This window comes from Rhyacophila brunnea, unplaced genomic scaffold, assembly GCF_057557595.1.
Source record: "Rhyacophila brunnea isolate RB1 unplaced genomic scaffold, BYU_Rbru_1.0 scaffold_8, whole genome shotgun sequence".
NCBI classification, from domain to species: Eukaryota; Metazoa; Arthropoda; class Insecta; order Trichoptera; family Rhyacophilidae; genus Rhyacophila; species Rhyacophila brunnea.
This window is the reverse complement of record NW_028233350.1, coordinates 27549508-27573515: the sequence shown is the minus strand read 5'-3', so window position 1 is coordinate 27573515 and position 24008 is coordinate 27549508. Positions and strand designations below refer to the sequence as shown.

The 24008-nt window shown below is 34.3% G+C and overlaps 2 protein-coding genes across 3 annotated transcripts; both read right to left on the bottom strand.

Annotated features, from left to right (window-relative positions):
• Positions 1-1639: 1639 nt before the first annotated feature.
• On the bottom strand, positions 1640-17014 carry LOC147064088 (fat-like cadherin-related tumor suppressor homolog). 2 transcript variants are annotated; one of them, XM_085958828.1, is made up of 13 exons: positions 14340-17014; positions 13818-14070; positions 12506-12694; positions 12060-12227; positions 11736-11896; positions 10970-11069; positions 9950-10185; positions 9272-9446; positions 8961-9131; positions 5110-5163; positions 4750-5010; positions 4456-4647; positions 1640-2470 (listed from the first exon to the last, which is right to left on the bottom strand). In XM_085958828.1, the coding sequence occupies exons 1-13, from the start codon at positions 16905-16907 to the stop codon at positions 2322-2324; spliced, it is 4677 nt and encodes a 1558-aa protein (XP_085814954.1). In that variant the 5' UTR covers positions 16908-17014; the 3' UTR covers positions 1640-2321. The 2 variants fall into 2 exon arrangements, with proteins under 2 accessions (XP_085814954.1, XP_085814955.1); XM_085958829.1 differs by lacking the exon at positions 8961-9131.
• Positions 17015-17711: 697 nt separating this feature from the next.
• On the bottom strand, positions 17712-23731 carry LOC147064087 (fat-like cadherin-related tumor suppressor homolog). The gene is made up of 7 exons (XM_085959142.1): positions 23154-23731; positions 22149-22457; positions 20255-20399; positions 19998-20159; positions 19400-19717; positions 18168-18467; positions 17712-17959 (listed from the first exon to the last, which is right to left on the bottom strand). The coding sequence occupies exons 1-7, from the start codon at positions 23187-23189 to the stop codon at positions 17712-17714; spliced, it is 1518 nt and encodes a 505-aa protein (XP_085815268.1). The 5' UTR covers positions 23190-23731.
• Between the last annotated feature and the right edge of the window lie 277 nt (positions 23732-24008).

Genomic DNA, 24008 nt, shown 5'->3' with positions numbered 1-24008 from the left:
GTTCACGCATTCAATAGATATGACTTTTTCTCATTTTTCTCAGAACTGTCAAAAGTCGTTTTAGGGGCTTTTGAAACTAGATGCTTCATATTTTTATTTCTAGATAATGATAAAAAGAAATATATATTTTTTGTAGAACTAGTAAGTATAATTGTGTTGCTAGATTTCAAAATCAGCCAAGTCCATCATAGATGAATAAGAGAAAAACACCTTTTTGTTTTCTCAAATACACAGTCACAAGGGTGAAAGTTAATATTATTTCGAGTATAGAATATTTAAAATTAATAAAGTCTACATTTTGATAATGCAGAAATGTTAGAAAGCAGTAGTTCTTCAGCAATTCACAAAAAAATGAAAAATATCTAAAGGTGGACTTGGCTGATTTTGAAATGTAGCGACACAATTATCCTGTATCTTTCTACGAATATTTGGTTGCTTAAGATTTTACTCCCGACCCCTTCAAATGTTATTAAAGGCAAAGAGATTGGACTCCTCCTTCAATCTCTTTGATTAAAGGTGTTTCCGCAGTCATCTCACATGCGATAATGGGATGATAACATTAGGCAGGCCATGCCATCATGACAATGAGCATGCCAGATCTCAAGAGTCACTAAATGAGACTGGTAGACACCCGACCACCCAAGAGACTCTGCTTTAGGGTCGGAAGAACTAGACCTTTAGGTGGATGGATTGTGTAGAAAAGGACTCAATATTCCTAGGAATAATGAACTGGAGGGAGAGAGGCAGAAAGGAATAGAGACTTTTCCTGGAGGCAGCCAAGATCCACTTTGGGTTGTAGCTGATGATGATTAGGTACCTACTCATAACTTTAAGAAAGTGTTGAGGTCCCATCAATCCGATACTCTTGCGATAGGTGTCTATGAACTAATCTTCCTCTGTAACTTGACAGGTGCCGACAATAATAAGTTCTTCCCTTTTTTTATTTTCCATGGTATGTAGGTGTGTGATTAATTTGCAAATGTTTGTTCCATTGTGTCATGTTTAATATAGGTAATGTTTTTTATGTACGCTCCTTTATTAATAAGATTGAATTTGGCAATTGCTTGATAGATAATCTATTAAACTTGAACTAATACCCCCTTTACACGTGCATGGATGTACTGTGCACAGTAAGAAAATGTATGGGGAAACATGTATTATCCTGCAGTTAGCAAGATTGCGTGCACAAATCAAACAAGATTGGAAGATTCCAAATTGTGATGATTTATTGCGCGCAAGTAAGATTATTTTCGATCTGCACCTGCGGCAGTGGAGGCGAACATGCCGGTAAAAATAAACGAACTACTCATTTTGAGCTCTGATTTTCAATACGAACGATCTGTCAGATAGTAGTATAAAATGATAACCTCGCGTCTCTCTTACTCTTGAAGATTGAGATTGGAGAGACAGTCAGCACTTTTACGTGTAAACAGTTATTGTCATGACAGTTTAAAATAAGCACAATTGCCGACAGTAATTCCATGCATGTGTACAGGCGCTATTAGTTGAACAAGAGTATTATTATTTGTGTTTATAATTTTCATAATGTTAAGCAAAAAGTTGTACGTTGAGGTGTATTCAGTAGTTCAGAAAGTAGTCCTATATGATATTAATATATTTTTATTTTCATCCTTTTTTTATAAAATTCAATTTGAATGTACAGCGTGCAGTCGATAGAATTGCTTAAAATCCAGATAGTCAAATAAAATCAACTAGTTAAAAAAATATTCTTAAGTTTGACAAAATTTTAAGATAAACACTTCTTTCATAAAGAATTAAGTACTTACATAACTTATAATGATCAGATAAAGAATAATAATCACATAACAATTAATAACTATCTTGAGTTACCACTTGATAAGATTAGTTAACTGCTGATATGAGTGACCATTGATAATAATCAAATGTTTATAATACATTTTTCAGAGCACCACAGTTTAAAGACATTCATGTCTTTTAATGTCTGACACATTAAATATTAAGGTTCATTTTAGGAGTTTTATACAGTAATAAAATAATAAATAAATAGCAGCTCATTTCAGTCCATAGTTAGCTTAAATTGGTCCAATGCCAATGCCGCCAACAAGAAAAACAAAAATTATTAATATTATTTACATAAAAGTACCGCTGCACTCAGTTTAAATCTTTCACGTTTTAAAATTTATTTGTAAGGCAACCGACACTGCTTGTAAGAATTATTATAGTTTTTTTTTCACACATCGTGGTATTCACGTTTAGCACAGAAGTGAAATAAGTATTTTTATATACACAGTCCTTTTGAATTTTCCAAAAGCCTCTATTAGAGAGGCAGTCATTCTTTGTCACACTCTTGTATCGTGTGGGGAGTTTGATTTCCATTTGCTTCGCGTAGAGCTGCTCGCGTCACAGTCCGTGTCTGAATCTTCGATTTCACACACATTCACCGACAGATTACTCACTGATCCCGGTCCCAGTAAAGAGTTTCTTTCCTCTGAAAATTTCCAAGAATTGTAAAAATAATTTGAAACCACATGTATATTGGAAGCTGACATAAGCATTTATTGTTAACCACCTGAACAACTTAAATGACTGATGGACATATTGTATACCATTAAGATAGTAGTAATTATTGGTGGAAAGACATTGTTAATTTATTGATATTTTATAATTATTGATTAGGTGTCAATTAAAATAAAACACTACCTAAGTATACGATTCAGCATTGGTAATTTCGTGGTAATTCATGATTATTCAAAAAATGGGTATATCACTTGGTACATACCCACGATGGCCGCGCGGCATAAGCATCAGCCTATAGCGTCGTGGGTCCCAGGTTCGAATCCTGGGTCTGACAAGTACACATATTGTTTTTCAAATTGTGTATGAGTCAGAGTATGGACCTAATAGGTTGAGCAAGTGGCAGACATCCATTTCTCGTAAAAACAAAACCTGTTAATACAAACCTCCACTATGTGGAGGCCCATATGACCTTATTAGGATCGGACATGGTTGAAAAAGAAAATTCAATTCAAATACCTCTGGTTATTGATATTTTCCATTTGAATGAGGTGAGTTTAGGTGGAAATTTAGCTCATTTGGTGTACATATCTACTTCCATGTACTTTTTTATGATTTTTTCTATTTACGCTTTGTTTTTTGTATAAATATTATTAATACTTTTTTCATGTTATGTTATGAATATTTTCAATTTATAATTTTATTAACTACACTATAATGAAAATAATAATTTTAAATTTGATTTCACTTCATCGCACATTATGCCATTCGCTCACATTGTCAATAATAATATTGTGTGAGGGTAGATAGGGAAAAGGATAGTTGGTAAAACTACTAGTTATAATTGATTTGAAGCGCACCATGTGGGCGACAGACACAATGGCATAAAGCAATTTTTATATGTGGTGAATACCAGGTGATAAACTCATTTTATAAATAAAGAAAACCACCTGCTTATATTAATATTTTTTACTTATGATAATGTATGATATAAGTACATAACTACTAAGTGGACAAAACCGGTCCTGATCGAAATTAAATTATGTGAAATAAGTATCAAATTATATTGTGTTTTATTTTAATTTAGAGATAGGATATAATGTGGAATATTGTAATCAGCGGCGGCTGGTCTTACATCATACATGTGTACTGCACTGCTTACATTTTTTTGAAACATTACTCAACATCGTGAATCATTTTTCTTCATGGGTTTTCAATATTATCACTCACTTATTGTATTGCGAACCATAAACAAATTCCAATATTTATAGTCACAATACACTAATGGTGAGGGGTGGAGGTGGGGTGTTAAGATCCGACATAAACAGTACACATAGAACTTTGACACTTATTTCTTTTCATTGAACTAATACTACAATGTGTAAATATTAGTTTTTAAAATTCAATTAAACCCCTATTTATGTTGGATCTTAACAGCCTACATCCAACCTTCGCCAGTTCTATACTCCACATGCGTCATCTGAGCGAAAATTGACTGCGTGCCTACAATATAGCACTTCAAGTAGGATTTGATGTTCCATTAAGCTATTCATCTCATATGTGAGTCGGTGAGTCGCAAAATCGCTCTGGGTAATTTAAAATATTCACTCAGGATATTTTTAAAAACCGCTTTTATTAATACATGACATTTTTTAAATTGGGGTATTTGTCATCACTGATTTATGTCATTAAATATGATGGGAAAATAAAATTCTATATGCATATTATTAACAATATTAGTATGTATGAAGTGAAAATCGTTTTTTTTGATTTTTTCTTAAGTAGAAAAAGTCACCATAGCAGGTTTTGTGACTCAACAACTCGTACATCTGACCCTTAAAGTATGGTCAATTTATTCTTCAATGAAAAGATAAATATTATGAGCATTGGGTGTTTAATTTAGATGTTATATTCATGCTGAATTATACCAAAATACTACTAATGTATAATGACAAGTACCCAGCATTGATATGACTGATCCAAGTTGATTGTCATCGTAATTTTGTCTTCTTCTCGTGGAAGGGAATCCGTAAGGCTCTACTCCTGATTCATCTTCATTTTCAGGTTCGTGTTCTACCACAGCTTCGCCATCTGTCGAACTGTATGTAAAACAGGGCAAATATGTGTTCGGATGAACTGTGTAATTTACTCCTGTAAAAAAATTGAAGCTTTATTCAAAAGACCAAAAAAAAGATTAACAAAAAACACTAAAATGGAATAAATTATCCTATATGAGAAAAAAAAAATCTTTACCAGTATTAAATTCATAGCCTTCATCGGTGACTGTTTTTTCTACAAAGTCTGGATTTGATGGCCTATCGCTGTACGGTAGAATTGTTTCAACTTGTAGGTTCTGATTGTCCACTTTTGTTGAGGATTCATCTTCTTGAGAGCAATCATTACTGTGACAGCTCGATCTAGATGAATCGGGAACTTCACTTCCTGGGACTTCCGCTATATTTGATAATGGTCCACCAACATTTGTACACCAGTCGGAACAGTCCCAATGGTATCCTAAATGAAAGGGATTAAAAAATGTCACGTTAGTGGGTGTCACAAATGAAAGTACCTATTCTATTTATTTCAAAATAATTTAATTTAATTTTCAATTACCTCTTGGTGGCGATATGACATTATCTTCTTTGGTGTTGTATGTTCCTGATAAATCTAAAATAAAATGAAAGGAACGTTTAGTCTCCAATGAATGCATCATTTGTTATCAAAACAATCTGATATGTATATTCTGTTGCAGGGTCGTATTTATACTTGAAGGGGCTCTGGGCTAAAAAATGTATATATGCAGGGGCCCAAAAAACGCAATATACCTATCAAAACAATTTTTTTAAGGCCCTTAAGATACACCCCCTTCATGGTAAATCCACCCTGGTGTTAATTTTAATTTTGTTTAGTAGGTACCTTTGTAAAATGTAATTAAGGTTGTACCTCAGTTGAGGCACGGTCTAAAAAGATCGTGGCAAGGCGATGCGCGGATTGCGGGTCGCGGGTGCAAATGACGCATGCCAAACGAAATATAATTTGTTATGTAAATCCAACATACGTCCATTTTATGTTCTGTTTATTGTTCTATTGTAACAATAATAATTTATACATGTTTTCTTTTTAAAGTAAATGGGTAACGTTTTTAGTCATCTTTACACGATTTAAAAATTAATACGCCCGTCGCCATCACGAAACAAAGTGACGAGTTTCCAGCTCGACGTTCTCTCTCAGAATGCGAGCGATTCCAAAATTTCGTCGCGCCTATAGTTGAAAATTATTTGCCGTTTCATTGATGTATCACCTTAATAGTAAGTCACAATTTTATTTCATACAAAAATTTTGTTGATTGTATGAGTTGTAATGAAAAGATCAATGCTGGAGAGCAACTGTATCAAAATATACATTGAAATAATTAGAAGATAAAAAGAACTTTTTATATACAACGTTTTTAAATTCTGTTGAACTATATAAACTTGACTTGACTAGCTTAAACGATCAAAAAAATTTGTACTTGACACGTCATATTGATTTCCATAGTAACGCACGTTACATATTAACAATTTAGTTGCTAGGACCTTAGACCCTTAGTTAATTCTGTTTTGTATGAAAAGTTATTTCGACACCATTATTGGTTAATGGTGTCGAAATAACTTTTCATACAAAACAGAATTAACTGAAAATTAATTCAATTCTACTTGAAGATGGCTAAAAGTATTAAAAAAATGCATTGGCATCGTGTTCTGATATATTCCAAAAGTTTCAAATGTCCAGCTAGTCGGGAAGTTAGTTAAAAATCGATTGCCAGATTTGTACCGGACAAAGAACCACCGGACAAATAAGAATACGAGCTAAGAAAAACGTTGTAAAATACAAGTTTTATGACAAATAAATACATAAATTAGTTTAATTGCTTACGTATATACCTATTGGGATTTATTTATTAATAAAAAATATTTGTTAGGTAGTTTTAAAGTTAACTAACCTCTTAATGATGGTTAACCTCTTAATAATCTCTTACTGACTGCAGTAGAACCTCGATTATCTGGACCAAACGGAGATTAAAATTGTCCGGATAAAGAAAAATCCGAATAATCGAGAAGAACTGGAATCTTGAACTATGTATGTGATACTAACTGTTTTTTCGAAAGATTGTTTCATGATGTTTTAAATATTGACATATCTAGAGAAATTCTAGCTCTTTGCTACCATGCAACAATTCTTCAAATAAAATTTCTTTGTGGAGACTGATCTGAATTATTTTCGTCTGCTAACAAAAGTAGTAAAAAAAAAGTCTCGAATCACCTCTTTTGAAGGCATTGATAATATCCAACATGTCTTTTAATGATAGGACACCACATTTTCTTTAGTGTTCCGTAGCAGATTTGATATTATTTGTTTCGTACTGTGGCCGTCATCGACTTTGTGTGACCCAGTTCTCAATTATAATAATATTATTTCTTAATATTTATTTTCACGTAGAATCAGTTAGTATCCAATTATTGCAACTCAATGAAATAGCTGACTTCAATTATAATATTATAATTTCTTAATATTCATTTCAGTGTCAGTCAGCGAAATGTCCAATTTTATTATCGTACACTCAATAAAATAGTTGATCCGCAATTTATTGAATAAGTCATTTCAACATAGTATTATTCAATAATGCGTACTTCAATAAATAGCGGATCATAATTGATTGGAAAGGACACTCTATCATAACTTCCCGGACAGAGCAAATCTCAGTCCAACAGTAATCTTCGTGTCAGGCAGATCTCAGTCTCTGTATCGCTTCGCACAGCATCTTATCCACCGAGCCTCGGACCTTGGAACAGTATGATAACTCTTGTACCGACTGTTACGCCGCAATAAAAACTCGCTCTCCCATCCATCGGAGCAAACACTTATCTGACTTCTCATCTCAACACCTGGTTCACCTAATAAACTGGTCTCGACCACCTCTACACCTTCACCCCCAAAGTACAATCTGTATAATCGAGGTCTGGATAATCGAGGTCTGGATAATCAAGGTTCTACTGTACTTAGGAGAAGAATTTGAATATTTGCTTTATTTTAGGATTAAATAAAAATAATCAAGAACGAAGAAAAACATGTTTATAAAAATAAAACCATTAATTCTGCAAATTCGGATTCATCCAAAAGGCCGCAGGTTCCCCACCCCAGGAATAGATAATTGAGGAGCTGGGTAGAAGATGGACCAATGTAAAATTATAGCATTCTACTGTGGAAATGTTTCTAGAATTTTCAATTTCTACTTTACCGTCTCACCAAAATCATTTAGATTTGATGACTACAGATCAAAATGTAAACATATTGGATTGTTTGAGATAGTTTTTTTTATAAAATCATTATGAAACATACCCTTCCTTTTTCGTATAAGGTTCAAAAGTGTTATCGCATAAGCTCATTGTTCAATCACATATCTTGCATTTTTGAGAAAAATATTAAAAATCGCTAGAGTAGTATAATATTTACGAGTTAATCATTACGAGTATTAGATGGTATTAACAGGTTTTGTTTTTTTACGAGAAATGGATGTCAGCCACTTGCTCAACCTATTAGGTCCATACCCCGCCCCGACTCACACAAATTGAAAAACAATATGTGTACTTGCCATTTCGTAATTTAATACCTAGTATTTACTGCAGAGAGCTTGAGAGCCCATCGCTCCTTTTATAGTATCGGGCAGTTGTTAATGACATTCCACACTGTTTCAGAGGTATTGCTGTCACATGGACAACAGTCATCGTCCCTCAGTTATTTTTTTTTTAGATTGTGTCTCAGTGCTCCATGGACTGTTAGTATCTGAGTTTGTGATGCTTTTATGTTCCTGGCAAGAGTGCTGGCGGTGATAATGTTTGGAATAATATTCCGTGCTATTGATCCTGTAGTGAATGTTGTGTGCCTATCTGTGGTTCCATAGTTTGTGTTTGTTGTTAAAACGTTTAAACGTGGTTTTCTCAAATCCACAATTTAGAATTTACACCCTTCTTCTACCTAACTTCTCAATTATGAAAACTAGTAGAAAACTAAAGAAATCATAAAATATTTATAATTTAACATGGTAACAAAAAAGCATCTTATTACTAGGTGTGAGAGTGGAAAACTACATTAGATATAATAATTACATCAACTTTATGGAGTGCTAATGAATGTCGAGCAAATCATAAATAAATTATTTAATTAGATAAAAAATCGTTTGTCTGCAAATTTCAATGTGAATTACGTTTACCCAATATTTATTGGTAAACACCGTTTATTTGAAAATGTAAACAGCAGATTTTAAATGATTTTATATGACATAAAGAAATCTTGGCTGACTTAGTATGGCTCTGCTATATTAAATGCATGGATTATAAACAATAGCTTTCTTGAAAATGCGTTATTTATATCTAAATTATGCCAAAAGTCTTGGTTAAAATGGGTCGGGTCAAAGCTGATTTTACCATTATTTATTCTATTATCCTGAAATGATTGAATGTGCATCTGCTCTGACCAAGATGGCTTACGCAGTTGGTCAACATCTCCACATGACGCTGTGCTCATGGAGTTGTTCGGAAGAGCATCCCTGTTCAAATTGCGGCGATAGTCTGGTGGAATGTTCTCCAGGTCATCACCTGATGATTAACAGATCAAATTAATTATTTAACACACACATTCGACAGAGGCAATTAAAAAAGGAAAAAAAAATATTTTCAACTTTAAAAATGGAGATTTATGTAGATAGGTACAATTTTAATTAATATGAGTAAGCTACCTGCAGATCCATAATTCCTCAACATATCCATGTTGTTAAGTATGCTGTGCGTAGAATGTATGGGATCTAGTTGGGTTGTAGAGAGAGGTGTGTAAGATGCCGGTCGTTCTCCGACTACCGTGCCGCCGATGACTCCACACTGGACTTCTAGATTTGACATTTTTGATCCTCGGTGCTTTAAAAAAAATAGGATCAATTTAGTATATGATATTAAAACATTTCCATTTTCGAGATAGGAATATAATAAAATCGGTAAATTTACATTTTTTCACCTAAGCGAAGCATATGGACCTCCATAGTCTGGAATTTATCTTGACATTATTTTGTCTAGGAACGGTCATTAGTCATTAGCTAAAACTATTGGACCCATGTTCAGGATAAAAAAATATATTTTCTTCATTATATAATATACCTAAGAAAGAGGTTTCTAACACATTGCTTTTTTTTTATCGAGAATTGGATTTTACTGACAGATTGAATCCAAACTATGGGATTTGAACTGATTTGAGGAGTGCTCTTTGTCACTACATCCTAGGTACAAAGAAATCATCTAATAAGATAATTTTCTCTCATAAGATAAATATAAAAATATCTCATAAGGTATATTTCAACAAAACAAAAGTCTCATAAAACAATATGAATTACCATCTTTTTTTAAACAAGTTTCTGTGTCAATACCTTGATCATTTGCATTTCATGCTGCTTTACGTTGGAGTTTAGTACATGAGGTTTTAAATCTGGTGGAATCATTCTTAGTTGTCTTTTATAGCAGCCAACAATGAGTGTGCACATCATTAAAAGGAGTAGCGTTCCACCCACCGCCGCCAACAGCCACATAAGTCTGTCTTTCCCTATGAGTTCATATACACCCGATGTGACTGCATTAGAGTGGAGTGGATTACCACAGTGCATGCCTAAAAGTAAATGTTATCGTTTTAACAATACATAATAAATGAATAAAGTGATGATTAAAAAAATCCAAGTGGATACGTAACCGAATAGAGAAGACTTCAAAAATATATTATATGCAATTGTAAATTCTATATTGTAATAATTATTATACAAAGAAATACATTTTGATATTCCTTATGTTTATTAGTGGTTAAAGATGTAAAAGTCAGGACAAAACATTCAAATCAGTTACAATACTATGAAAATAATAACAATAGGTACACACGTATGTTTATGGTCTTCATAGTTCAGTGCGAGTAATGGTTTCTTATCCGGGGGCTCCGGGTTCGATTCCGATGAGGTCAGAATACATTTATTTTTGATTTAATCAAAGCTTGGGTGTTTGTGATTGTTTCACTTCTATTACTACACTACTATCATTGGGCCTCATGGCCAGTTGTATTGTTGAACAGAATATATAATATGTATGTATGTATTTTTTCTTTATTATACAAATTATTATAAAAAATTTGTAATATAATTCAATGATAGAAATAACCTTTCAAGCAAACCCTCTTTTATATTCAACATATTTGGTTGGATTCTTTTGAACACATACATATTATTATGTGTAGGTATTGTGGTTAAAAATGCCCATTATTCAATTTATATGTCTCTTGCAGCCTTTTAATCCTCAGCATCTCAATTATTCATTAACATAATATAGGAAATGGATTTTTCAAAGAACAATTAAAAATGATTTGCTTAGAAAATATTATTTTAAACAAATGAATCGATAAGTCTCACCAGTTTTATCAGGCGGGCAAACACATCTGAAGCTACCGGGTTCATTGATACATGTTGCGCCGTTCAAGCATGGGTCTCCTTTGCACTCGTCGATGTCGAGCTGCAACCGAATTTTTTCAAAATGTTATGAGTCCCATTTGTTTACTCGCATGACATTTAAAAGGTTATCAATGACAGATGAAACAAATATATGAAGTTTAACGTACCTACCTAAAATTACACCAGTCTTCGTAGTTAATTCATAATATTCCAAATATACTGCCAAAACAAGCAAGATGATTTTAAAATATTTAATGTCATTATTTTGTCAGTATTGAATGCGTTTGAAATTAAAGAAACAAGCTATCATATTTGTGATCAGCATCCCTTTATGCAATGCAGCGATGGGTTGAGAACTTCTTTAGTGATCCTCGTAGCTCAATTGTAATTCTCATATAATAGGGATTCCGGGATCGATTCCTGGTGAGGGCACAGTATATCATTGTGATTTTTTCAAGCCTGGGTGTTTCTGTGATTGATCCACTACTAGGTACCACTATTCTACTGTTTCACTATTTACACAACTTTACTGTAATTGGGCCTTATGGAAAGTAGTAGTGTTAAAAATACAGGTAACTCTCGTTCATCACGAATCCAGCGGTGTGAATTCGTTACATCACGATTGATTTAACAAAAAATGTCCCACACTTATTTTGACATGTGCCACGTGCCAGGAATTATTGTAACGAGTAGAGCCATGCACATACGATTAGATTATTTTCTGTACCTCACATCTGGGTCCGTGGTATCCATGGCATCTACATGCGGGTCCGCTATCTCCCTCTTCGCAGAGGCCTCCGTGTAGACATGCCCCGCCCGATCCGCACCATCGACCCACTTCACAGCGACGACCTTCAAGCCCTCGCATACAAGAGCACTCATAATCACCTGAAAATATTATTGCTTTTATCTTCAAATTTCAAATATTCATATTCTTGTATTGACATTCAAAATATATTGTATAAATCTGTCCACAGTCAAAGAACTTAAAAGAAGTCACCTTCTTCAACAGGGAGGGGCACAAAAATTAAGAAGATAGTAAAATACAGACCTTCAGGCAAAGATGAACAAACTCCGCCATAGAGACATGGCTGTGAGGCACACGGGTCGGTATCGAGCTCGCAATGCTCTCCGGTAAACCGTTCGTGGCATTGGCATTCATATTCTGAAGAATCACCATCACTGCTCGATGTTTTGTAAAGGTTCTTGCAGGTGCCACCTACAAAATATTATTTTAAAATTGAAAGGAGTTGCCTAATTAAAAAAGAAAAGGCTAATAATTTTAACTGGTTGATTTAAAAGGAAAATTGATTGCAGTATTTTTTTTTATATTGTCGTTTATTTAATTTTATCACATTGTTAAAAATTCAATAACACGTGACGTTTATAATTTATTTCTGAATTTTTTACTAAATGCTTTCATTGCCATCACTGTCCTTTGATTGAAATTTAGGTGATATGTAAATAGGTAATTTATGAAGAACATTTTATAATTACCATTAAAACATGGTATGCTCCCACAAGGTCCAGGCAATTCCATAACAACAGGGCAGCTAAACTCGACATTCGCAAGCCTTTTCAATATGAGAGAACCTCCCACTCCACCGTTGTGTAGAGGGATAACTTCATTTGAAACTCTTACATCTCCTAAGCAGCCTACGAAACCTCTCCTGATGTCTTCGAGACCTGTAATCAATACATAGGAAATTTTGTCTTTAGTAAGTACAAAATAATGAATCAAATAGATTGGACGGTGGTGAATCTCTTAGAAATAAATTCATTTTGCTGTTTGTCAGTGTAAACTTTAGTAAGTTTAAGAAATTAATGAAAAACAAAACTTCAGTTTTTAGTTAATTTTATCCAAGAAGTCTAACTTTTACATTAAATAGTCTCAGTCTGATGGCAATGAAGTTCTAAAATATTTCCCCTGGCTACAGTAAAGGTGAACTTGTGGCAGCAGAGATGCCAACACTGGCGACAGGTAGAAAATTGGAGAGCAGGAAACCATAGCAACCAAAAACAATAGAATAATAACACGAAAGAAAAGCACTGGCATTGTGTGACAGATATTTTACCAATTATCACTCTTATTACTACATACATACAATATAATCAATAAATACAACATTAATTTAACAAATTATTATTCTAAATAGTATTAATTAGTAAAGGTAACCAATTAAAAAAAAATAGTAGTAAAATTTATGAGTTGCGTTTATGAGACACAGTATATTTAGTGCACAAATAATGTGAATTGTCTTATAAAGTCTATGATTTTAATGGCGATAAAATGTCCTAACTATAAGATTAAGTATTTGACTGTAATCATTGCTTAAAAATATATATGTAGATATGTATTAATAATATTAAGTCAATAAGTAAATAATACTATCAATTTTTCAGCGCGTTGTTGACTTGTGTTATTGTGTTATTATCGGGAATCCAAATAATTCAGAACAAAAACAAAAGGAAGCGTCATGCATTTATGCATTATTATGGCTTATACTTTTATTAAAGCCACCCATCTCAAAATAATATTGTCAGTGAGATTTTCAAATTTGATCAAATTGGTATGTATTTTAGTGTTACAAGTTTAGTAATAGTTTAATAATAATATTATATTATTTTTAGCAGTTGCTTAAGTCAAATAATAAAAGTGAATAGACACTTCTTTTTGGTTAGAGATAACAAACACTATTAAAACTGATAAAACTGTAAGTCAATCGTGTAGAGAGAAGGCGTAGAACATGATTAGTATAATGAGGAGTATTGTTATATTAAAATACAAAGTTTTGTGAATGAACTTTACCTAATACTGCCGGATGCTGTGTTACTTCGGCTCCAAAGAAAAGATCATCAGAGAATAAATTCAAAATTCCATTGATGCCCGGTGCTGACCCGTGAGCGGCATGTTTTCCGTCTACCGTCAATCTGGCACTGCTTCCATCTCGGTCTAATCGAACCTCGTGCCACCGCCCATCGGAGACTTTGACAGATCCTACTCTGATGACGCCTTCTCCAGAACCCAACTCCAAACGGTATTGTATTATTCCGTTGATGATCTGTGGAAGTAAAATACATTTCTCAATTAACACATAAAATTTCTATTTTTCACTGTGGTTGATTATTTTCATTATCTATGAATTTAATAATACCCATTCTAGTAGCAACGTCTATAAAATTAGATGCTAAAGCAAAATGTAAAAAAAAACAAGTGATATTTGCAGGAATTAAACTTTATCACATTAATATTAATAGATCTATATTACAAAGCATATCTAAAAAGTACTTTTTTCCAAATATCTAATGAAAACAATGGTATTATGTTTACCTCTAGTATACTGTAATCTATTTTTCCTGCTGCATACAAGAGATTCCCAGACGGATGCAAAGTCCGTATTTTAAGGGAAAGAGCAAGAAAGTCATCAAAGAATCTTTTCCCATTGAGTGTCTCCTTTCCAATTTTATATTGTGCGTAACTTTTCCCGCCGAAATATACAGGACTCACCGGCTTGAGACAATTACCGGAGTGGCACTTGACCATTTCTAAATGACATCTTCCTTCTTCCAATCTGTCCACGCACTGACAGTTGTATCCTAAAATAGTTTGGTCCGGGAAGCACTTTTCATTCTCCGGACACGGCTTTCGAGCGCATTCGTTCACTATCGTCTCGCATCGCTCTCCTCCGTATCCATCGTGGCATTTGCATTCAGTTTTGTGCTGGTGGTACGGGCTCACTAAACTGGTCATGTCAGTCGATATCGAAATAATTTTATTTTTTTCCAAAATAAAGCGTTCTATACATTCCCCATATGCACAATAATGAGCGCTGCACTTCACTCTTATCATTTCTTCGACTACGAGCTTTGTTGACTCTTCTAACTCTTCCAAATGTACATTTAAAGACTTCCTTATTGCTTCCGAAGTAAAAAACCCTGCTGTACCCTGAATGGAAGTTTTCTTAACGGAAAATAAAACATCTAAATCGTGACTAATATGACGAGTTTTACGATGCGTTGAATTATTATTTAACCGATTTAAGGAGCGCTTCTCTTTGTGATGTACGAGATTTACATCGTCCGACGAAGGCTGCACACTAATTATAACAATGTCCTTAAGATGACAGCTTAATGCGTTTCTAACAGTTCGAATGAATCCTTTCCGGTGATTCATAATAAAAGACTTGGCACTCACTTCCCTAAATCTAATCACAACTGCATTTCTGAGCATTTCTTCAGACACCAATTCGATATTCACTTTCACTATTGAGTACGCTGTAAATTTACCATCACTCACGCTGACATTTAATTTATAATCTCCTACATCTAATTGGGGCAACGCAAATAGTGTCCCATCTTCTTCACGTATACTGAAGAAGTCTGACGATAGACCGGGCGCAAAGGTATACGTCAATTTGTCATATGAATCTTGATCGAACGCAAACACTTTTCCTATATGACCTCCAGCATATTCATCCATGAAAGAATTGATATTCACTTCGAGCGGAGTTATAATCGGAGGATATTGCGATTCTTCAATAATTCTAATATCGACCCAAGTATCCGAATAAAGTGGAGGTGTACCGTTATCGAACACGCGAATTTGTAAAATGTATCTGTTTTTTATTTTGTGATCAAACACAATGGCCGTTTTCAGTAAACCGTCTTGCTCCAATTTAAAAGCAAAGTCTTCATTACCGGATCGGAAATCAAAAATAAACGGTTCCGCATTTGGATGAATATCAATATCCGTAATAAGGAATTCGGTTATTAAATATCCTATCGGTTTATCTTCTTGCAACACAGCGGTGTAATTCACTTGAGAAAACAGAGGTGGATTATCGTTAGCATCTGTAATATCTATATTAACTAAAACCGAGCTGGACATTGTAGGCACTCCATTATCTCTCGCTTGTATCTCTAGAATGTAATTGGACTTAGTTTCCCGATCCACATGGGAAGCTAATGAAATCTCACCGGATAAACTGTTTATCTTAAACTTCCTAGAAGGATCACCCTTTTCTATTGAGTATATAACTCTACCATTTGATCCACTGTCTATATCGTTGGCGATTACTAATAAGACTTTGTCAGATACTTGAGCGTCTTCATTTATTTCAGTGTTATACATATTCTGAGAAAATATTGGTGCATTATCGTTGCTATCAGTCACTGATATATTAACAGTCGCTAGATTACTCAACGGTGGCAATCCTCTGTCCATCGCCTGAATTGTGAGGAGATATTCTTTTGATCGTTCATAGTCGAGAAGATCGAAAATCGATATAACTCCGGTTTTAGGATCAATGATAAACTTCTTATGTTCGTTGCCTCCGATGATTGAATAAAAAATATCAGCATTAACTCCGGTGTCCTTTGAAGTGGCTAAAACCCTTATGACTTCAGTACCGATAGGGTCTATTTCGGGAACGGATGCAAAGTAATTTTTAGCTCCGAATTCCGGAGGGTTATCGTTAACGTCTGATACTGTCAGCTGTATCGTGGCTTGGCTCCAAAGCGAAGGTCTTCCGAGATCTGATGCGCGGACTTCCAAACTGAATGAACTTCTTGTTTCTCTATCTAACGGTGCCAACACTGTAACTATACCACTCGTGGAAGATATTGCGAATTGTCCTTGTAAATCGTCCACAAGTGTGTATCTTACTATTCTATTTTGTCCTTGGTCTTTGTCATATGCGTGAACTTTCATAACGACGCTTCCAATTTCAACATCTTCCGGTAGAGTTACGCTGTATTGACTTATTGAAAATTGCGGTGCGTTGTCATTGACGTCTGTCAATTGGACATAAATTTCTGAAGAACATTCCCAAGACGCTTTTTCCTTGTCTTGCACATGCGCTATGAGGTGGTAACGCCAATATTGTTCTCTGTCTAACATTGAAGTTGTTTTTACTTCGCCGGTTTGTTTGTCGATTACAAAGTGTTCCGACTTGAAACCTGATAAGAAGAATCTCAGTTTTGCATTTTGTTCTTGGTCCTTGTCAGTTGCCAACACTGTCAGTATACTTGTGCCAATGACAGCGTTTTCTGGGACTGTTTCATAATATCTATGTCGTAGGCAGTATGGTGGATTATCTGAAAATGAAAAAGATAACCATAATTTTACTGGTAATTCTTATAATTTAAAGTGTTTAGACTTTAGAGTAATCCTATCAAGCATTTTGTAATACAAAACTTTTGACAGTGATTCTAGAACATTTTTACCATGTTCGATCCTAAGGAGATCATAAATGGCCCTCCACAAATGGAGGTTGCATTGAAAGATTTTTTTTTGTTTTTATGAGAAATGGATGTTAGCCACTCGCTCAACCTAATAGTTCCAATCACACATTAAAAAACAGTATGTGAATTTGTCAGACCTGGTCAGGCTCACACTATTATAAGAAAACACAGTAACCACTCAGCTATCATGGGCCCCGGTGCTATAATTGATAATTTATTCACATAAGTACATATTATAAAGGGACACTAATGAAAGGTATTTTTTTTAATCTCAGTGCAGCTCAGACAAATAAATGTCAGAGTAAAAGTATGAAATTTCCTACAAATTAACTAATTATCAGCTTCACTTTGGGATTATAAAAATTCCCTCTACATTGAGGAAGGTTTTTCTTCAACATCTTTGTAATTCATTCTGTTTGTATCAAATTTAAAAAAATATATATATAGGTACATAATAAAATCAATACATACCATTAACGTCCATAATATCGACAGACATCAATGTGGCAGTTGTATGTTTTCCATCAGTAGCAATGATTTCCAGTTTGTATTGTGAAACACTTTCCCTATCTAACGGTTTTACAATAAACAATTCACCAGTTGGTTTGATGTGAAATTGGCATTGTGGATCCCCGGCTGTTATATAAAACTCAACGGGAGTCACGTCGAAATCGTCATCTGTCAATTCTAACCGTGTCACAACTGTGCCTGTAAAAAGATATTTTATAAATTTTATTCATGAAAGCAATTTTGACTGGATTTACGATATATACTAAAACATTTAAAAAAAGAATATTTGACTCAATGAGAAGGTTTTCATCTTCTAAATCAGTCTTTAAATTTTCTGGTTTTTTAGTGAAAAGTGCTTGTATCAAATTTCTCTTTCTTTGCCTATGAATCTAAAGATTCAAATTACCTGGCTGAGCATCTTCGTTTATGGATGCCTGATAACTTTCCTTAGTAAATACAGGAGGACAATCATTATAGTCCTTCAGTCTGATGATAACCGTCATTCTAGTGACGTGTTTCTGATGAGCATTATCCATTGCTAAGACCTGGAATTTATACATGGGTTGCACTTCTCTGTCCAGTTCAACGAGGGTTGTAATCCATCCAGTGTAAGGATCCATTGCAAATACATTTCCGACAGTGGTGTCAGCGCCGAGAGCGTATCTCACTTCCCCGTTCGATCCGAAGTCTTCGTCTTTTGCAGTTACTGAAAGGAAAAGACGAAACATGTCAGAATGTGATACACCTGCATGGAAAAAATCTTATATGTCTAATCAATTTTGACGTATTCGTTGCTGACCCAGAGATCTCGTAATCAATAGGTGAATTTTATTGAAATGCCAAAGTAATAAACAAGAGGATATTATGGGATATTCTTAATTAGATGAAATTTTTACTATAACTAGATCAAGTAAAATATTGCCCCCCGATAATCTCAGAACTAACCTAAGTATTACATGCTTAGATAAAAATAAAATAGTGTATTAAAAAATTGTTTAAAATCACTTAGAGCGGATTTTGAAAATTGATACTGCAGTTGTATTTCTTTCGCACAATAATGGGTAGTGAACACTCACTAATATCACCCTCAAGGATTATAAATATGTCTGAGAAATTTGAATAAACATCCGTCTTTAGGATCACAGGGGCCTAACTACAAAAATGCATGTTTTGAGTTAGCCCCGGTTTCGATAATGCCGTAATCATATTTATTGGTGGAACAAAGCTTGATGTCGTATATATATTCATTATTTACAAGTTATAGTTGAGTAAAGTGTGCTATATTTAATGAATTTCATAGTAGCAAAATCTTTATTTGCGTTTATCTTAAAACTGTGTTATTGTAAATAGGCCCCTGTGATCCTAAACCCCCTGACATAATCACAACTTCAACCAAGTTTTCTCCTACTATCCTACTACCACTTTTTATTTTGTATGAGTTAACATGTATATTGAACCCTCTCGCTCTGACAGGAGTCATGGAGTAAATGAAGTGAAGCCTACTTTAATAATAATATGACTCATCGCTAAACAAAGCTTAAGTTTCCTATGAGAATAATTTTTGAATTAGAATAAATCTTTCCCCAAACTACTTAGATATATATTAGACCTAATAAATAGATGATAAATTAATTATACCTTTCATTATAGTAGTTCCTAGCTCCACATTTTCAGCAAGCATCAAAAACATGGGTGAAGAATGAAACATTGGAGCACTATCATTCTCATCCAATACATTTAGCGCAATCTCAATGAATGCAACGATCGCTGGACTGTTTCTTGTTTCTGCTAGAATCCCAATTGAGAATGAGTCTCTCTTTTCTCTATCGAGAGATCCGGATACCACTAGCTGCGAGGAAGAGTCTATGTAAAATAATGACGAATCATAGACAGCGGGGAGAATACGAAATGTCACCGGTATATCAGAAGACATCTTCAATTGAGTGATGACACTCCCTGTAAAAAGAAAAGAATCTACTTAAAACAATAATAATTAAGGTAAGTATATTATATTACATCACTGGTTGGCTTCTATATATTGACATCTACGTTATGGCACTGTTTGCCAAATAACATCCAATCTACAAAACAAAAATTGAGCTGTGTGACTATCTATCTATGATATTATCTAGGCGGTAAAAAGCTTAGCCCAAGCATTCCCTAAGTCAAAAAGTATGATAAATGGATGGCTAATATTATATTTTATAAAAAAAGAATATTTAAATTGTTGATATACCTTGAGCTGCATTTTCTAATATAAAATATTTATCATGATTTCCATCAAACACCGGCACTTCATCTTCTGGAGATAGTATGTAGACCTCGATAGACACATCCGCATGCAAAGCTGGTAACCCTCTATCAGTTGCTCTCACCCAAAATTGGAATATTTGAGACACTGAAATTATTAAAACAGGAGCGAGAATTAGTATAATAACTCAATAATAAAAACGTCTCGTGCATTATGAATTTGATTCTGATTTATAAACATACTCCATGTCCCTGCATCGTCAATCATTGACACAGCACCGGTTGAGGGATCAATTTTGAAGATGTCGGCGACTCCCGAATTTTCCATGTCGTGAATGAAGTATTGAACTTCAGCATTTTTCCCATCATCAATATCCTCTGCTAGAATCTACAAGGTTAAAAAAACACAATTTAATATTATCATAAAATAAAGCACAAAAACACCTACAAAAGATGGTTGATAACAATCTTTTGAAATAAAATAAATATACTTTTTATGTGTTTATGTATTCTTATATGTTTTTGCTATATTGAGCTAAATTGAGCTGCTCAAGTGTAAACCATGTCCACTTTTTGCAAAACTTACCTTTTTCATGTAAATGATGCTATCCAACGTCCTCTTTCATCGCGTATATTTTACGTAGTAGTAGTACTGCGTTAACATGCATTTTTACAGCCTTATCATTATATCGCATTATATCTTGGCTATGGACGTCATAAAAGTGATCTGGGGAACTACGAACCCGCCCACCACCCCGAACACCGTTATAGTCCGTAACACTACATAGGGCGCTATAATGATGGTTCTAGTATAGAATGCGTAATGTATGGTATCTGACAATCGTTTCGTGCAGACTATAGTAAGTGAAGCAATATGGTGGAATGTCTACAGTTAATACGTGTTGATACCAGATGGAAATCTCCCACAGGAGACTACCTCAAAGGGCGGACCGAACCATCATATTTCCCAAAATACCACAGCCTACATCCACTCTTCGCGGTGATCGCAACCCTCGGCCGAGCGGAAACCGTCTCCTTGAAATTCAAATTCGTCAAATTCCCGCCAAAACAGACGCGGTCTATCAAAAACGGCCGCTCGCGCCGCCACTAGTCAATCCGTCGGTAAAACAGGGAGCTTCCTGACCGACGGATAAAACAGGACGCCGCGAATCTGGCAGTTGGATCTGGATGGGCGCGAAAGCTCTCTCTTGCCTGATACGTCGACCAGCCAGCATCTCTCTTACATCAACCGCCGAACCAGCAGCATCTGACATCGGCAAAATCTCTTCTCGCCTTCGCTCGCCTCGGACGCGAAGCCAAGCCAGCATTCCGGACAGCCCGCCAAAAAGACCACATCTGACATCGGCAGATCGCCACGCCGCAAGCACTGACTCGCCTCGGATGCCAAGCAATCAATCAGCAGCCCAGCCGCGACACCACGTTGCAGCCCGCCAATTACCAACCGACCGCCAACGACGACAATAACCTGTATCGTATCTGTAACGACTACCCTGCAAAACGATGAAATAAACCAGCCTTGACCAAATACCCCGTGCGTTTCTGTCCCCCACCCCCGCTTTGACCTTGACGTTATCACGGCCTGCCATCTCCGCTTCAGAGCGCGCAGAAGGCCGGTGATAGTGTGCCAATCTCACAAATAACGAAAGAACTTATGGAAAACTTAATTATTTCAGTAGTATCTTTTGAGAGCAATAACAGTGTGATGGGACCCGAATTATTCTAATGAAAATAGTGACGTCAACTCATCAAATAGTGAAGATACGAGTGTAATAAAATTCTAGTTTATTTTCGACATATTTTAAGTATAAATATTTTATGTTAAGTGATGCCAATATCTCGAAATTTACTTTATGTCACTAAACATGGTTTACACCCGAGCATCTCAATAATTATGGAAGCTTGAAAACTATATTCAAGTGAAAAAGTATACTTCCAAAGCTAATTTTATTTATAAAGAATACCTACATAATTTTTTATTATAATTTTTATCGTAATTTAACGAGTTTTACTTCTAATTTTAATAATTATTAATGCCTGTTTAATTTTACAGGAAATATTGACAAATTTCTTTTCGATAAGCTCATAAATGGATATGAATTTAACTAACTTCACCAACCTTTATAAAAGACTTAGAGACGGTTTGGTTAAAATATATGGCTGTTTTATATTCTTTGTATATGAAGACAGGAGCATTATCGTTTTCGTCTTCCACTTTCACCCTCACAAGAGTGAAGGCCGGCTTTCCTCCACCGTCAATTGCCATCACGGGAATTTCATATTCATCGCAAGTTTCCCGATCTAATTTAACCAATGTTGTAATTTCTCCGCTCTGACTGTTGATTGAGAATGTTCCTTTGAGAAAATTGGATTGAATACTGTATGTTACTTTACCATAGTCACCTTTATCGTCATCATTTGCTTTAACCTGTAAATATACAAGAATGTGAATATTATTTTAATACCTGTCTTATCGAGAAAAGGATTTTTTATATACTATTTCATAGCTGCGAAGACTTGAAACAATGAGTATTTAGCCGTTAGCGTAAACCATGACTCATTACCAATTTATCCATGTGCAAAAGGAAAACGAAGACAAAAAAATAATGCCAAATTAACCATAATAATTCATTTATCAGGTGTAAATAAAAAGAGAACAAGACGAATCAACGAGGTATCAATTAGGTATGGTCTTGGGACTATTGAAGCTCGATTTGATATAAATAAAAAGGATTTCAAGTTATACACATTTATATTTTTATAAAAATCGATGTTTTTTAAAATAAATATAAAAAATATTAAAACGATGATTTAGTCAAAAATTGAAAATTTAATAAACTAAATTTTAATAATAAATATGACCATAAAATATAATGTAATAAGATGTGACCCTGCAACGAATTCACATTTTTTTACAATTGTAAGTTTATCTTTGAATTAAAAGAAAAAAAATGTTTTTAGATACATTTATTAATTAATACAGTTAAAATTGTAAATTATCAAAAAAAATTCTGAAATTGCAAGCTCCGTATTTTTCCACTTGGTTCTCTGCTGGCATGTCTCTCCCCTTAAACATTATCAACTATTTATAATGCTGAACTATTTTATGATTTTGTATATTTACCACTGCGATTATATGACCAGGGATTTTATTTTCCATAATGGAGACTTCATAAACTTCTTGAGTGAATTGAGGTCTATGCTTGTTAGCTGGATGCAGTGCTATTTTGACTCGTGTAAAAGCTGTGTAGACACCGTCAGATACCGATACATTTAATACAGCTAGCGGACTGTTTCCAAATTTTTCTATATTTATCAGATTAATGATACCTGAAAAAGTTAAATTATTTATTATTTATTGCATCTGTATAGTTGCAAATAGACACAGTTAGGAAATAGTGGCATTTATATTTAAGAATTGTACAAAAAGATTATTTTAGACTGGCTTGAATTATGGGTAAACCATTCTACATTGGCACCATGGGTACGGCAATATCGATTTGCAGTTATAATGGTATTATTGTTGCTACTGTAGAATGATTTACCTTTTTTCAACATAATAATGTATGTTAGGTCAAATTATATAATTTATGATTGAATTAAGTTAGGAATATGTATATAATATACAAATCAATTTCTATTGCTTAGTGCTAACTTTTCAGAGTTAGTCAATTATTATTTTGGTTGTAAATACATAAAATTAATTGCAAAAATTACATACACATTTATTTATTGTATAGATATTTTGCAGATTTTTCATAAACCTTTGTAAATAAACATAGGGTTATAGAGAGTTCTCAATCCTTTGCTGATACTGAAGGTCATGTATTGCAGGATGTTTTGTAATCCTTGCAAAATTGGTCAACCAGAGAACTTAAAATAAATGCTATGTACTATCTCCCAGTTTCGGCAGTGAACACAGTTACACACAGCGTAGATAATAAAAAAATAGGGTAAAAAGAATGCCACATCAGACTGG